This window comes from Pogona vitticeps, chromosome 2 (assembly GCF_051106095.1).
Source record: "Pogona vitticeps strain Pit_001003342236 chromosome 2, PviZW2.1, whole genome shotgun sequence".
Classification (NCBI taxonomy): domain Eukaryota; kingdom Metazoa; phylum Chordata; class Lepidosauria; order Squamata; family Agamidae; genus Pogona; species Pogona vitticeps.
The window spans coordinates 143,803,556-143,821,191 of NC_135784.1; the positions used below are offsets into that span (position 1 = coordinate 143,803,556).

The 17,636-nt window shown below is 45.4% G+C and overlaps 1 protein-coding gene across 2 annotated transcripts in view; it reads right to left on the reverse strand.

Moving 5' to 3' along the window:
* The window catches only part of KIF19 (kinesin family member 19), a 47,032-nt gene that overhangs the window by 12,369 nt on the left and 17,027 nt on the right, over positions 1-17,636 (reverse strand). For both annotated transcript variants that reach the window (XM_020813170.3, XM_020813180.3), the window contains exons 4-14: positions 15,981-16,068; positions 15,177-15,313; positions 11,850-11,975; positions 10,161-10,355; positions 8,258-8,404; positions 7,371-7,493; positions 6,180-6,327; positions 3,783-3,957; positions 3,375-3,573; positions 2,907-3,177; positions 2,257-2,378 (exon numbers count right to left, since the gene is read on the reverse strand). In XM_020813170.3, coding sequence (XP_020668829.3) covers positions 2,257-2,378; positions 2,907-3,177; positions 3,375-3,573; positions 3,783-3,957; positions 6,180-6,327; positions 7,371-7,493; positions 8,258-8,404; positions 10,161-10,355; positions 11,850-11,975; positions 15,177-15,313; positions 15,981-16,068 — 1,731 coding nt within the window. The remainder of the gene's footprint in view (positions 1-2,256; positions 2,379-2,906; positions 3,178-3,374; positions 3,574-3,782; positions 3,958-6,179; positions 6,328-7,370; positions 7,494-8,257; positions 8,405-10,160; positions 10,356-11,849; positions 11,976-15,176; positions 15,314-15,980; positions 16,069-17,636) is intronic.

Here is a 17,636-nt window from a genome sequence, read left to right on the forward strand (position 1 = left end):
ATATCACCTTGCCAACAAAAGTCCGCATAGTCAAAGCTATGGTTTTTCCAGAGCTGGACCATAAAGAAAGCTGACCGCCAAAGAATTGATGTCTTTGAATTGTGTTGCTGGAGGAGGCTCTTGAGAGTCTCCTGGATTGCAAGGAGAACAAACCTATCAATTCTAAAGGAAATCAACCCCGAGTGCTCACTGGAAGGACAGATCCTGAACCTGAGGCTCCAATACTTTGGCTATCTCATGAGAAGAGAGGACTCCCTGGAAAAGATCTTAATGTTGGGAAAGTGTGAAGGCAAGAGGAGAAGGGGACGACAGAGGATGAGATGGTTGGACAGTGTCACCAAAGCAACCAACATGAATCTGACCCAACGAGCCTCGTGGCGCAGTGGTTAAAATGCTGTACTGCAGCTAAAACTGTGCTCACGACCTGGGGTTCAAATCCCAGGTAGCCGGCTCAAGGTTGACTCAGCCTTCCATCCTTCCGAGGTCAGTAAAATGTGTACCCAGCTTGCTGGGGGGCCAATGTGTAGCCTGTATAATTAAAATTGTAAACCGCCCGGAGAGTGCTTGTAGCGCTATGGAGCAGTATATAGGTCCAATAAATAAATAAATAAATAAACTTCGGGAGGCAGTGGAAGATAGGAGGGCCTGACGTGCTCTGGTCCATGGGGTCACGAAGAGTCGGACACGACTAAACGACTAAACGACAATGCTAGGAGAAAGTTCCAAATAGAGTAGTCCTAGAACGAGCTGGAATTTTTAGCATGTATACATTATTGAAACAGCGACATCTACATTGGCTCGGGCATGTTGTGAGAATGCCTGATGATTGGATTCCAAAGGATCTCCTGTATGGAGAATTAGTGCAGGGAAATCATCCCAGAGGGAGACCACAGCTGCGATACAAGGATATCTGCAAGCGGGATCTGTAGGCCTTAGGAATGGACCTCAACAGATGGGAAACCCTGACATCCGAGTGTTCAGCCTGGAGGCAGGAGGTGCATCATGTCCTCCCGCATTTTGAAGAGACCCTTGTCCAGCAGGCCAAGGCAAAGAGGCAGTCCCAAAACCAGCAAAATCAGGGAGCTGGACAGGGGACAGATTGTATTTGAGTTCAGTGTGGAAGGGATTGTCACTCTCGAATTGGCCTTCTCAGCCACACTAGACGCTGTTCCAAGTCCTTCATACAGAGTACATTACCATAGTCTCTTGAGACTAAAGGATGCCTAAATGTATGTGTGTGTGTCTGTTTATCTATTTAACTTATATGCCACCCACACTACCTAAAAGTCTCTGGGCAGCTTACAACAATTGTATGCATGCATGCATGTATGCATTTACTCACTCATTTACATTTATATAATTTCTATGTCACTCTCATAAAGGGACTCAAGATATTTCATAATGATTAAAAATAAAGGTAAAATTAAAAGCACACTAAATTATAAAATTAGAAAACCATGAAACATATTATGTATGAATATTACATCATCTAACAACACTAAAGGAATGTTTAAAACAACAACAACCAAGATCTTTGGAAATGTCCAGCATTTATGTCCAGTGCAGTTTTTTAAAGGCTGTTTAAAAATAAGTGTCTTTATCTGTTTCCAGAAGGACAAGAGGGAGGGCCCCTGACTTAGCCTCCCAAGGGAAAGCATTCCACAGTCTGGGAGCAGCCACAGAGGCGGCACCCTCTTCTGTTATCCAGTGCCTGCAAAGACCCTGGGAAGGAGAGAAAGGATTCTCCAAAGTTCTTAGGAACCATGAAGGCTCATACAAGGAGAGATGTTCCTGCAGAAAGCCTGGACCCAAACCATCTAGAGCTTCACAGGTCATATCCATCATTTTGAATTGGGCCTAGAAATAGATAAGTAGCCAATGATGGGAATCTTCTTGATTGGTCCAATTTCTGCTTTTGCTACAATCTCTGAGGCTTTTAGACTTGAAGCATGCATATGAAACAGAGGGCAGGGCAGGAGAGAGAAGTGCATGAGCAGGCTTAACCAGCAGGAAGATCTAACTCTGAGCAAACCAATCTCAATGCAAATGATGTCATGAGGGGCAACGCAGGGATGGGAGAATGCAGAGGGCCCTCAAATAAGAAGCTGCCCATGGCCAAAGAAATTGGCTTTACAAGTTAAGGCCAGACAGACGTTACTTCATAATGGGAGGCATAACAGTTCTGTATCTCTGCCATGTGTAGATAATATGTGTGAGAGAAGCCAACGGATTTCAATCATTGGGGCAAGATAGTACCTTAAGAGCCTTAGCAGCTGCTCGGTCAATGGCAGCAACTCGGTCTAAGCCTCCCTCTTCTACCTCATGAAGGTAGGCCTGATACAGTTCTTCCAGGTGGGACGGCACGGACAGCTGAGACTCTGGCAAGAAGAGCAGAACAGAGAGGCAAGAAGAGTTAACCAAGAGCTTTCTGGAGCATGTGGTTCCATAGAAGTTTTGACAAAGCCCTCCCTGCAGCCATTAGGGGAGAATGACAGAGACTAATGAATACTGAAAAATACTAAAAATGTATTAGGAAGGTGTTTGGTGTGCACAGCGTCCATCACGGGATGGCACCAGGCTGAGCCAGGGCATCAAGTTGCAAGGTGAGAGCAATGCAAAATAATGCCACAAACGTTCGATGCCAATTGCACAAAGGCAAACTGATCTAAGAGGAAAGATGGAGCGGACCCATGTGGTCCTGGTCTGCGTATTAAAAAGGCTTTAGGAAGGGAAACAGATTTCTACGTGGCATCTCGGTTTCTCTTTGGGACATATTCACACATCTGTGACCATCGGTGCAGAAGAAGGAAAACGCCCATTACTCTTGCACAGAACTGATCCCTAGAGTAGGAATGTGCCACAAAGGGACAGTGCAGGGCGTCCCCGAGCAGGAGTTGCCGCCATACCGTTAATGATCTGCCGCTGTTCGTGGATGATGCGGTGGCAAAGACTCCGGTGGCGCTCAAAGCGGCGCACTGTTCGCTCTTGGTGCCGGATGAGGTTGTCCTTGAGCAGGGAGCCCGACTGGATGGCCGTGTTCTCCACCTCCAGCTCATGAACTTTGCACAGGAGGCTGAGCACTTCCCTTTGCTCTTCGGAGCTGATGCGCCACGGCAAGGCTTCCTCCAGCCTGTGCCCACGCTGCCGGACCTCCCAGAACCGCCTCTCCAGCTCCGCCTGCCACACAGGAAAGAGTTGCACCGGGGTCAGGCAGGCAGCCCCCGCAACACAGGCTGTGTTGGAGGATCCTTCCCCAATGCCAGCTGCTCCACCCCACAGGGACTGCAAATCCCCTGGGACCCGAATAATCCCAGGCACCTTCCTCTCCCTGCTGCAGCTGACATCCCTCCATCAGTGCCCTCTGCTTTCCACACCTTCTGTTTGTGAAGTTTATCTTGTTCCCCTAGGAGGGCTGCAATGTGCTCCCTGGCCGACGTCACTTCCTGTGGCTCTGGCACGTCCGAGAGATCATCACCAGTGTCTGAGTCCTTCTCACTTTCCTCTTTGTTGCAGCTCTCTTTCCTTCGTTCTTCTTGCCACTTCCGGGTCCGACAAGCCTTCTCCTGTTCCCAGCTATGGCACAGCGCATGGCAGGGGAGGAAAGAGGAAGGAGTACGTCAGGAGGCAGAGAGGGCAGGAAGACAAAACAAAACAAAACAAAAAAAGGGGACATCCAGCTCTGCCTATCTCCCGCTCGTAAGAAGACACCCTAGCTGAGACTCCCAATCCAGGCTGCCAAGCCAACCTGGCCCCTCACCCCTTTTGGCTCCCTGCTTGCTTACTCAGCGATTGTGAGTAGGTGGCGGGAGCTCTCAATCTGGATCTCCATGTAGTTGTTCTCCAATTCCATGAGGTGGCGCCGTACATCCATCTGCTCTCGGAAGGTGCTGATGAGCTGTTCCCGCAGGTGGTCCATCTCTTGTCTCTCAAAAGAGTTCCCATGGAGTTGTACTTCAGCTGTGAAACAAAAGGGCGGCAAAAAATAAAATCCTGAACTGACACAAGAGGTCCAGTAAAAATGACAAAGACCTGCAGAACAGTCAGCAGAATAGCTACAGAACTCCTTCCATGGCCCTTCCAGGGTATCCAGCTTGACACCCCTCCAACGCTACCCATGCCTCCCAAATTCAGCCCTGATCAACCTGCCAGTGCAATCCTAATTTCTCCAAAGCGTGTACTCTTTCTGACTGCCATCTTCCAGCCAGGGTTGAGATCTAGAGAAAAGAAAAAGCTCACCTTCTCTCACATCCCTCAAAGCCCACTTTCTTAATTTTCTAGCACAAAATTAGCAAAATTTTTGCTACACAGAATGGGATGGGAGAGATCCTTATCTGGCTCACAAGCTGCTTCTGTTGTTATTTCTGATCAGACCAATGGCTAGTAGTAACAGGCTAGTTAAAGACATTTGCAGTCTGAATACCCTGCTGTGAAATTTCCTGCACTGCATAACAAAAGTTGTAAGGTTTTTTTAAAAAGAAAAAAGAAAAAAAGAAAAAGTGCTACTTATATACCACCCCATAGGAATTAAAGCACTCTCTGGGCGGTTTGCAGTTTAATTATGCAGACTACACATTGCCCCACCAGAGCAAGCTGGGTACTTAATGGACCTTGGAATGATGGAAGGCTAAGTGAACCACTGCACCACGAGGCTCCTCTAAGTATATGCAAAGATATGTAGTCTTTGCATATCTACTTACTTCACAATGGATATGAAAATACCTACCTTGTATGTTAGGTGAGAAAATGTCCAAATGATAAGACTTATATATGATTCTTCCCACTTTGATCCCACCAATGTTGTCTTTGTCTTTACCTGCTGTGCCCTTAGCCCTGCTCGACACTAGAATGTGTACCAGAGATGCTTTCCAAACTGAAATTTGACCCCCAACCTGAAAAGTAGTTCCCCACTGCTGTTTGAAGTTCCCACAGGCAGACTGCAGGAATTCTGCAGCAGGAGATGTAAAAGCAAAAATCCTGTTCATATTAAGTTCCGCAGTGTATGACTGATGACATCACCAACTGGTGTCATGTCTTGGAAATGAACATTTCCTCCTCCTATCCTGATGCCCCAAGTGATCAGGAAAGTAGGAGGATCACAGGAGGGGAAAGAGAAATCTTTCCTTTCCAAAAAATCGCCACTGCCGAGGTGACTTTACCAGTGGGGATGATTTTCGGTAATTAAATATTTCATGCTCCCGTTCTGTGACCCCCACCTATTCTTTATGATGAAAGGAATTACTCAGAACCTGTTGTGGCCTCAGGACAGGGGGAGGGTGGGAGGAGAGGAAATGTTGATTTCCAAAAAGTGCTCCAGCTGATGACATCCTCACCACAGAATTCACACAAACAGGGTTTCAGGCACTATACCTAACCTAACCTAAGAACATATATCTGCTGAAGCAGACCAAAAGTCAACCAAGCTCATCGTTCGGTTCCCATTATGGCCAAACACATGCTTCTGAGAAGCCCCAAAGTAACAATACCCTCTTCAAAGTAATTTGTTTAGTTATGCGTCAGGAGTATCAAGTCTAATCTTAGTCTAACTGTAAGTCTAAGCATCATCATGTTCTAGCAAGTCAATTCTGACTTATGGCAGCCCTTTCCAGGGTTTTCTAAGTAGAGAGTACACAGAAGGTGTTTACAACTCCCTTCTTTTGAGGGATCTCTGGGACTGTCTGGTTTGCCCAAGGCTTCAGATACTGTCTTTTCCCCCAGGACGTACTGTCTGGCATTGCACTCCCAACCTCTGGCTCCACAGCCAGATGCTTAACTCACTGAGCTTACCCAGCCAGCCACACCCTCTGATTCTAGAAGAAGACCCCATGCTGCAGTGATTAAACCTCTGCTCAGAACTAGAGTTTGATCCCAACGGATTCATATAGTCAGCTCAAGGTTGGCTCAGCCTTCCATCCTTCCAAGATTCGTAAAATGAGTATCCAGCTTGCTGGGGGACAAGTTGCTGTTCGCATAACTATATATAATGAAGTTGTAAACCACCCAGAGAGTGTTTTAGTACGATGGAGTGGCATATAAGTCAACAACAACAACAACAACATCATCATACACAGCCATTATGACTAGGAGCCATTCACAGCCTTATCATCAAGGAATTTGTTTGATCCTCTAAATATCCATTGCTGGGCTACACCAGCAACATCCCCTACTCTCTGCAAAGTCACCTTGAATACTGCGGATATCAGGCCGCTTTGAGCGTGGTTCTTGTTGTTCAATCTTGCGCTGCAGCCGATGAATCTCGCTCCGTAGGTCAGCAATGATACTTGTGTATTGGGCAATGTGATATGAGACATTAAGAAGGTTACGCTTTACCTGCCAAGACACAGAGAAAAATTATGTGTGTGATATGAGCGTTGGTAGCATAAGGAAACGGCAGTATCCAATGTTACAGTCACATAAACACACACCACACACTTAGACTAATAACTTGTCCTTCAGGTACCACCCAGGGATGTTTAAAACAATCAAAGCTGATTATAAAAACAACAGCATTCCATTAAAAAACAAACAAAATATATTGAAACAGCTCCATCAGATTAAACCAAGACAGCAGATATTAAAAGACAGCAAAAGGTGGAACCAGCTCTGCTCTCATGGGGCAAGGAATTCCCTAAGTTGGACTGAGAAGACCCTTCCTCTTTAAAAGTAGAGCGTTTTCTTTAAGAGCTTTAAAAGTAATCACTGATCTTCGAATTAGCAGCAAATTAGAAAGCAGTATGGTTCCTGCAAAGCACATTTAAGTGTAATATGATTTCAAGCTGGCTGAAGAGTTCAGTGAGTTAGGTATCTGGCTATGGAGTCGGAGGCTGGAATTTCAGTTCTCCACTGGGCCTCCTGGGAGCCAGCCTGTGTGGCTTTCGGCAAGCTGCACAGTCCCAGGGAATGGCAAACCACTTCTGAATACTCTCTAGCTAGAAAACCCTGAAAAGAATCAGCATAAGTCAGAATTGACTTGATGGCACACAATTATTTTTATTAATGTATATTCAAGGTAAGAGCACATGAACATCATCTTTATTGCATCCTGGAGTCGCTTAAGCCACTAGAGAAGGGAGACAAACTTAAGCTATTCCATCAACTTTGCATGCTGGGAAGGGTTTATGCAGGCAGTATATAGGAAAACAGGAAAGACGGGACACCAAGAAATGGTATGAAAGTGAGGCCAGAGTGATGGCAGGCAAATGAAGAAGTGAAAGCTTTGAGAAGATTCTGTGCAAAACAACAGAGGACTCGCGGCTCAGTTTAACTGGGATGGAGCAACTAGGCAGCTCACCTAATGGAAAGAATAAGAAGCCAGACTTCTAGAAAGCCGGAAGAACGGATAAAAGCAAGGTGCAGGGATCTCAGGAGCCTACCGTGGTGCGGATACTCTTGGCACGCTCAGCATAAGTTAGGGTGCTTCGAGACTCCTCAAAGGCACTGCTGGCAGGGCTGATGTGAGCAATCATCACAGTCCGGCTATTCCCCCCGAGGGAGTCCTGGGACAAGAAAAAGCAAGGACAGAAGGCTTACGACAGATTTCTTGATACCGAGTCTTAGCAGCCGTCAGGAAGGAAGAACATGCTGAGCGTGGAAGTCAGTGGAGAGACTAGGTCCAAGCTTACAGATAGGTCATGAGCAGCACTTTGATCTGTGCCTGGAAACCGACTGATTGCCTCTGGAGCTGCTGTTAACGAGCACTTGCACGCTCCTCAAAACTGGCCCCAGGCAACAGTGTGGCTACAAATGTTTTAGAGTGGCAGATATTTCTGAACATCTCCGAAAGGCTGCTCCAGATGAGCATGTCTCTTTGGACATAATGCTACAAATAGTTCAAATAAGATGCAGCTAAGACCGATCTCAGCATGTCCACATGGCCCAGTATACTGTTCAGGATTTACATCTGCGGAGCTCCGACTGCAGAAGCTTCAGAAGTGATCTGACAGTCTGCATGGCCATGTGTGTCATCATGCGATAGGGCCACCCAATTAGACACACAAATGCAAGCAGCAACTTTCACAGCTGGAGCTCCACAGGTATAAATACCAAACAGATGCTGGCTACGACGTCTAGCTGTCGCTTTAGAAGTCCGACATCTAGTGCACACTGGCAAAAATCTTCCACAAGGAGTCACTTCAGCCTGGTTTCCTCCAAGGACATGGGATAGAATATACAGTCAATCCGCCAGGCGAAGCCCACCACCCTCATCCATGGCACATGACTGGCCCTCCTCCTGGGCAGACGCCCCCACAGGCATACTTACCTTCAGAAGGCGTGTGAGCTTGCTGTCCCGGTAATTGACATATTTGACGCCTGCCCTGTCACTCAGAGCATTGATGCAGTTGCCAAGAGCCAGCAGGGAGCGGTTGATGTGAGCCCCCTCCTTCATTCGCTGCCCACGGTTCTGTGTCTGTAGGAGATGGGGAGTGGTACAGAGAATGAAACAGTTGTTTGAGCAAAAGACCAAGCCTCGGTCATGCTGTGCCATTTTTCTGAGTTAATAATTCTGAGAGTGGGTTGGAATCTATTTCTCAGATGGACACCATAGCGTTTGAGTTGCCTTCAAAAGAGCATTCACTGAAGGAAAGAACAACAACGACGGAAAAGCAACTTGAATGGAAGTAAGCCTGGAGGAAGGGATTCTATTTCAGGAGGAAATGCTGAGATAAGGAAGCCAGAACAGAGTAGGACCATCATGGGCTAAGGAAGAAGAAATCAGCTGAAGGGGGAAGACAAGTGTGGCAGACGGATGTTAAGGATTTCCTTCCAACGTTTGGACCAAAATAACACTGACGTTGTTCCCATACCTGTATGTACAAAAGCTGAGCTCTAAGTGTAGAAAAATCTCTGTTGGGGAAATTCAGAAGGACACATCTTACTTCTGTACCATGGGTCACAGCCATGCCACAGAACTCAAGCATATTACCCACAAGGAAAGGCATGTTCATGAATGGGGAGATATTCTAGCAAATGATCAAAGGGTACTCGTCCCAATACAAGTGACATTGCCACTTTCTGTTTCAAATTAGCTACAGGCCAGGGAGGATTCATTTCCTGGTCAAATATAGTTCAATCCGGTGAGGGACATAGTGTGAGGGCATGGGACCAGGTTGGCTTTTGGGGGCACGGGTCTGAGAAAGTCTATGGAACAGGAGGAGGCTTCATCCAAAGTATCATTTCATAATTTATATTTGGCTGAGTTTTCTTCTTCTTCTCCTCCTCCTCCTAGCTAGAATCCCGCCTGCCCTGAGCAAAGAGCCCTACTTCCAGTAAGCTTAGTAACTAGCCTTTCACTTTGTCTACTCCTTCTCCCCATCACTCCAACATGGAGAGTCAATCCTGATAAATATGTACACGCTCACGTGTACTTCTCTGTTTGAAAGGAAGATGGACCTAAGGACGAAGGACTCGATATAGCATTGGCCAGCGAGACGCCAGTTCTGAGACGTCTAGCCGGGTCAAATACTGAAGAAGAGTGCAGTCCTCCAGGCAGGAAGCTCTCTCTTGTAGAAATCAGACAGAACAAGTGGCAGTGGAGGGGTGTCCCAAAGAAAGAACCTTTCCTCACCGAAACAAGAAGTGCTAAAATGAAAGTTACCTCTACCACACTGCTTTAGCCCATTACTGGCCTGGGGGGGGGGGGCTCTGGGTGTGCATGGCAACACACCTAATTCTATTTCCCCACCTCTGCCTTATTGGATCATGGTAGAATAAGGAGGAAAACACTAACAGTAAGTGCAAGTCAGACTGCTGGGGAAAATAACATTTTTGGCCCTGAAGTAACCAGACTTACCTGCAGTGAATCCCTTATAGCAGATGCTGAGACAAAGGGAATGAAGTCCAACAGTGCGAAGGCTGATTTTATACTCTGGTACCAGACAGCATCCAGGCACATTCTGCATCCATGTATTATCTCATCCTGCCTTTCTCTCTAGGTACACAACTTGACCACTATACCTTTATCACCGTCCTAATAAACCCCTTCCTCCGCCAACTGACGTGAAGTCTTTCAGTATTAAATATTTCAGTATTAAAGTGCTGCCACTACAGACTCTAGTGTCTTTATTCTTTATTACTCTTTCTTTGAGAGTTGTCGGCCTTACACTTGCCCCGAGAGGTGTCTGGGTGCATTTCTTGTAAAGAAGGCTTCCCCGTTTCTCTTATACCTGAGATGCCCGTTCCGAGCCAGCCAGGTCAATCATGAAGAGTCGGCCAACGCGCACCTCCTGCATAATATTCTTGATGCGGCTCTTCTGGCGCACGGTGACCTGCAGTACAGCATGGGAGCGAGAGGAAGTCCGGTTTGCTGCTGTGGGCTCCTGGGTCCGTTGCTTATTGCCTTTCATCAGCAACTGCATTATCTGTGTGGAAGAGAAATAGGAGGAGATGCTACAGTAGCTAGGGCTGCTAGAAGCTGCCATCCAACAACAGATGAAATAGTGATTCTTAACCAGTGGACCAGAAGTGTATGTAGTTTGAAACAAACAACTAATGTTTTATTTTTAAATTTAGAAACAGGAAACCCCACCACCACCACCACCACAATTATAACTATTGTTTTCTTAGTGTGAAGCATATGATATCATGTTATGACAGTAATGCATGAATTATCTTTCCTTGATCCTTCTTTACCTCTGAGTTACACTTTGGGTTGAAGATGGTGCCACTGTGATGCCTCCTCAAAACTCCAGCCAAAAAACATGCCACTCTCCCAGCACCAATAACTTTCACCTTTTCTCCAAAATGTTTTCTTAATTTACATTTTTTGAAAATTTGTTTTTAGTTCTGATATTTGAAATTTCAAATAAAATTACTGGCGGAAGCAAGGCTGAAGGAAGGGTATGAGACATTATATTTAGCAAAAGGAGGCATGAGTTTTCAAAAATCTGTGAAACATTCATCTTAGAAGGCTATTGTTACCTGTCTCTGTCCTATACTTTCATCAGGGGACGAAGAAACTAGGTCAGAGAATCTGTCCCAGTGATTTCACAACCACACCTTGGATGGTCTATGTATACCAACTGAGGGTAATCGCCATTAAAGACAACAAATTTACTTCTGGGTAAATATACAAACGATTTGGCTGTCCATTTCATTTCATCACAGCCCTAATTGCTGCCAGGAAGAAGTGGCAACTTTTCTCCTCTTAACCAAGGACATGACACAAAATCCATGAAACCAACTACACTATGAAATTCAGTCTCTGGCAATGTTTTTCTCTTCTTTCTCTACAACTAACCCCAGTGGGGAGGGACACACAAAAAGTCATGTTTAATTTAGCCTTACCTTCAGGTTAATATCCATGTCATCTGTTAATAAGCAGTAGAACAAACAACTGGGTTGGCTGAAACTCCTCGGAGCTCTAGCAAGCAAAAACCATCAACACAGCAATGCCGAAGTAGGATCAGAGTATCAGCCACCAGTCAGGATGCTATGTGAAGATGCTGGGCCAACAACATCCTTCATCACAATGATCTATTGTGCAGTCCTAGTCACTAAGGAAGATAGGAACCCGGGCCTGGATGGACTATAAAAGTCTGGGCGCAGTTCTTGGTCTGTAAAAGTCTAACACAGTTCTTGAACTCATACAGGCTAGGTCTGGATCTTTGCCGGATGAGCTGCTGTGACAGGTGCATACCTATGGCAGGCTCTTGCAGTGTATGAAATTAGCAGAGCTTGCAAAAAGTTCCTTTCTTAGACTATAACTTGCACAACATCCCCCAGACGGCTCCAGACGGCATGGTCAGTGACTTATTCAAACTCTGGAAATTTGTACCTGGGATCAAGACCTCAAAGGCGCAACAGTGAAGTTTCTGGTCCTCTCAAACTTGTACAATTGATTTACCCCTGCTTACCTCCTTAGCATTGATGGTGGAGACCTCCGTGATCCCTGCCACTTGGATTACACCCTTGGAATCTTCACGCAGGTCCAGGTAGCCCAGGGATGGGTTGAGGAGGTCCCGGATCATCTCATTGTAAATCTAGTTCAGAGAAAGAGAACAGATGCCGTTGACCTAGACTGAGGTAATATTGCAAGCAGTCTCAGCTACTTTTGGCTCAGTGCTGGGGAATCGCTAGCTCTTGCTGGATTCCAAGTCCTGTCAGGCACAAATTACTGTACAGGTGAAGGGAGCAGACATCCACTACGTTCACCAGACCTGCTTTAGCTGCAACCAACAGCTTCAGAGACCCACTTGACAGGCAACTAAGAGACAGCTTTCTCCTTCACGGCCCCCAGATTATGGACTGCACTGGGGTCCATGACAGCTATGAGTTACAACTGCTTCCCACTCTTGCTCCATTTGGCAAGAGGATGAGGACATATCTTTTTAAACAGGTCCATAATATTATTTAATTGAGTGCGATTATTTCAACCACTTGTAAATTTCTTTTTTGTTGCTGTATTTCATTTTATTCTGTTTTAAAGGATTATTATGGTTGAATTGTTCTTTTTCTTTCTTTTTTCTTTTCACTATTTTATTTATTATTTTAATGTAATCTATTACTTTTATTTTTTATTTTTAACCCAACTATCTAAGCAGATCTCGGGGCCTGGAACATTCAGAAAAACCACACCAAAAGAGCTGAAATAATCTGAATACTTTAAAACAGACCCTGATAGTTGGACAGGTATATATGGGGGGGGGGGGGAGAGACAGTCCTCTCAATGTCTCAGTTACATTCCATGTAGCGCTTCAGAAGACATCATGAACAGTCTGAACAGATAGCCAGTGCTATCAATTCTTGAAAACTGAGTGTTGCAAGGTTCCTGCTTTTACTGCAACATCTGTATTGTTCTCAAGGGCAGCCACATGTGCAGTGAAGTGCAGAGCAGTTGCTGAAACAGCATTATGTTTTATGCTGATTGTACACTACCTTTAACACAACCTTGTAGTGAAAAGGTGGATAGAAATCATCATCAACACATTTGTTTCTCAAGCACTGGCCTGCCATTAGCTTGGTCAAGCAGATTCAAATAATGTAAAAGTCTCATCTGCTTGAAGATTAGCTAGAGAGATGGTTAGGCCATCCTCGCCATTGGACACAGAGATGCAGCAGATATGGAGTAACAGGAAATAACAGGAAACTGTTCCAAGTTCCCATTGTTTCTACCATTTTTTGAGAAAATGGGAAAGTGCTTGTGGAATCTTTTGTACCTGGTGCCAAAATGACTTGGCTCAGTTTAGGCACAATGCGTTGTGACCTGGATGGGTGGAGGAGCCCCACTTGCCACTCTGCCTCAGGCACCCTTATCTCTTGGGAGCCAGAGTAAAGCACCTACATGGCAACCATGTCACGGTGATGGTGCATAAATTGTGCTTGACAACATTCTCTGAACTCAAAGAAACATAACGTTCTTGGGACCTCCTTGAGGAAATCCCTTGCAGGAAATCCCCTTCAAACTTAACTCCCCACCTCCTCTTCCAAACACCAGCAAAAACACCGCTGGAATCACAAGTGCAGTTGTGTGTGTGTGTGTGGGGAACACAACTAGACTTAAAGTTCAGCTGGCTGGATAGCTCAGTGAGTTATACATCTGGCTGTGAAGCTAGAGCTTAGGAAGTCATTTCCCCCATTTGTACCTCCTGGGAGAAAGAGCCAGCCTGTGTGGCCTTGGGGGCAAGCTGCACTGTTCCAGGATGCCCCCAGAAGAAGGGAATGATAAACCACTTCTGAGTACTCTTTACTTAGAAAACTCTGAAAAGGGCTGCCGTAAGTCAGAATTGACTTGATAGAACATGGTGATGGTTAGGCTTAAAGAAAGACTAAGATTGGACTTAGTACTCCTGACCCTAACTAAACAAGCTACTTTGAAGGCCATGGCTCTTTATGACTACCTCCTTTCATAGGTATGGTAAAAGTCCCAGATTTCTAGCACCAGTGATTAGAGTGACAATCACATCTGTTCAATACCTATCACAGTTTAGCAAGCATGTCTGTTTTTTACTACCCAGTTTTCTCTACAACAGGCTTCGCCAACTAGGTGCCGTCCAAGTGTTTCGGACTTGAATTTCCATCATTCCTGAGCACTAGCCATGCTATCTGGAGCTGATGGGAGACAGCCAAAAAGTGCTGCAAGAGGAAGTAACAAGAAACTGTGACTGAAAGAGAAACAGTGGCCTCGGTCACATCAGTGTTTGTCCTTTGGCATCAATCATGACTTTCAGCCAGTCTGCATTGACCTCCAGCTATGCCAACCTACATTAGGCAGTAGTGAAGACATCTCTGCCATATGCTGAATTCTGATGGCATCATCTTGGGGGATGCTGTTTTAAATTCTTGAACAGATGGCTTTGGGGCTGTATAGCAAGAGCTGATCTAATCTGGATCCAAGGTACAGGCAACTACATGCCCGAGATCAGTGTAACGTCTTTGTGCCAGTTCATGTGTAAACCATCTGTATGAGAGAGCTGATTTGAAGAAGACCAGAGGTAGTTGGTTTCAGCACAGAGTGCATGCCAAGCAGATGACGGGGTGATTCCCAACCATAATCTTGAATGATGGAGCAGAATAGGATGGTATTTCCATTGGTGTGCTTTTGCCTAATAGTATTCTCATTACTCCTGTCCGCTCTGTTTTGTTTTCACTTGTTTGTTTGTTCCAAGCTGTGAACATATGTCAATATTATACTAGGGTGAGTCAGATGTGTTACCAAGGCAATTATCTGTGCACGTTCTGGTGCGTATGGCAGGAATAAAAGCTGAAAGAATGAAGACGGTGAGAAGCAAATGAGGGAACACAGAGAAAGGAGAGGAAACGATGGATAGTAGAATCTGCATTGCCGTGCAGTCTTTTCCTATTCAAATGTTTAAATCAAAGGAGGTGGGAAATACGTATACACCTATGTGCAAACAGATGTGAATTAGAGATAAGCCTGTCTCACACACAGAGTTGTGCATATCAGACTCTCCCCTTCTTCTCCGCCAATGGGAATGCACATTACATACATGTATTTTAACCTTTTCTGCAGTTGTTTTCCCTCACACGCTTTAGGAACTTAAAGGAAAGCATGAAAAGAGGGTCTGACTGTGGGAGCAACTCAAACACAGTTCTGTGTTATCAACATACAAAAAACCAAGCAATGTATCAATGAGTTATCCCTCACCATCTCTAGACCTCAAGGTCAGGTTAGCCCTGCCTCTTTATAACCCCAACCCTATGCTGTTCCAAAGATAACTCACCTCCAGATAGGACATGGATACCTCATATTCCATGTCATTGCTAGTCTCCTCGATTGCACGGAAAAGGTCATTGAGTGTCCGCACATAAATGCCAGGTTCATTGTCTGTACCAAGCATGGTGTAGGTCTTTCCACAGCCTGAAGTTGGAAGGAGAATTGGAAAAGAATAGCTGATCAATAAGTAACTTATTTCTATCTTGAGACTAACCAAAGCTAGAAGTCCATTTTACCAAATTTACCTTTCTAAAGGACTTCTTTGCAATTCTTTGCTTTGCAACAGAGCAAACAAACACATCCCTTAAATAAGAGGAAATAAATAGCTTTTTTTGGCATCCCGTTCATTTGCTTTTGCAATCCAAAAAGAAGAAGAAATTGTTAAGACTGAAAAAGGTTAAAATGTCTTTCCTGAGAAAGGCTGATCTCCTGTGAGGTTATTTCAGAACAGTTGGGAAAAATGACTCCACCAAACCACAGCATCCAGAATCCCACCGTGGTCCCAATGGGGTGCGTAATTCTGGGAGTTGTGGTCCAAGAAAGAAACCATTGCAAATTCTGGACATGTTGAATGGCATGTACAGGAGTAAAGCAAAGGGCAATTCATTTCTGAACAGTAAAAAGGAATGTATGAAAAACTGGAATGAGTCTGAAATAGACCAAATGCAGGTGGCCACCCACCTTCACAGGTTTGCCCTATTGCCCCAAGTACTAAAGCATCCTATGCTTACAGTATTCAGAGCACAGTTGTCCTAAGATCACATAGGGAAGAAAAGATATAAGTCATTCAAAGCTGAGGTTGTTTCCTTACCAGTAGGGCCATATGCAAAAACAGTAGCATTGTACCCAGAGATGATACCTTCAATGAGGCCTTTGGTGGTGGCACGATACACAATCTCCTGCAGGGGGAGATGAACATGTGAGGGTATAAAAAACAAATACACTAAATATGGTGAAGAAGATAGTAATCGATCCAGCCTTCTCCTCCAACACCCTATGCTCCTCCTTTGAGCTCCAGAACTACTCTTGGACCAAACTCAACAGGATAGAGGTTCTCAAAGACTGCCAAAGCAAGCTCTCCTAAGATTGGAGGGAACTGACCATTCCTCAAAAAAGAACGTTTAGCCCTGAATTTGAACTGGTTTTTACGCTACCGTATTTGCCGGTGTATAAGGCGACTGGGAGTATAAGAAGGCCCCCCAACATTCCCACTCAGAATGTAGAGTTTGTTATATGCTTGCTGTATAAGACTACCCCCTCTTCCGCATGCGTGATTCTGCTTTGGCTGCATCATGGGGAGAGTTCCTTTTGCCCCTTTTGGTTCCTTTTCGGAGGTGGCAGCCATTTTGGAGAGGCGGCAGCCATTTTGGAGAGGCAGCAGCCATGTGGTCGCATCTCAAAATGGCTGCCACCTCTCTGCTGTTCCGACAGTCAGCTGTTCAGCGCTAGAGTCAGGCTGTTCCCAGGCTAGGAGTGGGGCTCTACTGGGTCTTACTACCAGGTAAGTGACTTCGCTGGGAGAGAGGGAGGGTTTGCTAGACATGCACCTGGCGTACAAGATGACCCCCCCCCCACTTGGAGGCATGTTTTTCAGGGCCAAAAAGTCATCTTGTATGCCCGCAAATACGGTACATCATCCACTGATGAATTCTGATATTGCTGAGATGCACTCAGAACAATCAGATCACACAGAACAATCATTTGGGCCAGGCAGAGTTGGTTAGTTATGCAGTGTTAAAACTGTTATGAAGATAAAGAGACCAGCCAATCAATATCCATATGCACACACAAAACTATTCTTATCATATGAAACTGAGGGCAGAGTAAGCTGATATTCTGCCCCCAGGATCAAGCAAGGAACATCAGATCTGCATCTCTCTGCATGTAGACATTTTTAATTCCCCTGGCAACTGCTTATATCTCCTTAGAAAGTTCACTTCACAGTCTGAGAAAACAAGGCATTTTAGGTGCAGGTACTGTAAGTCCACACACTGTAGGGCCAAGAAGGCTCATAACACCTCAGTGCACCTTCTCCCACCTTATGGCATGAGCAACGATGATTAATTGTTGCAAGGCAAGGCCCATCTCCCTCTGAACAACAGTCATGCACCTTCAGCCACTGCCACTTTAAAAAGGTCCCTCCTCCCTGCTGCCCACCTTCAGCCCCTTCCCGATTCTCACAATTCTCACGCCAGGAGCAACAGCTAGCAACGGGGTGACAATTTCACTCAAGGAGCTCCAGTTTCATCTAAATGGGCAAATTAGCTGGAAATGGGAGCCGATGAAACTGGAGCATGGTTTTGGCCCTGCTGGCCCACCTGCCACCTGGCATTTAGTCTGAGACAAGCAGGATAGAAGGGAGACTACAGAAGTGCCTCTGAGGCAAACTAAAAGGTAGACAGCAAACACATGCTCCAGATTGTCTCCTTTAAAAAGAAAAGAAAAGAAAGAAAAGCCCCTATGGGAG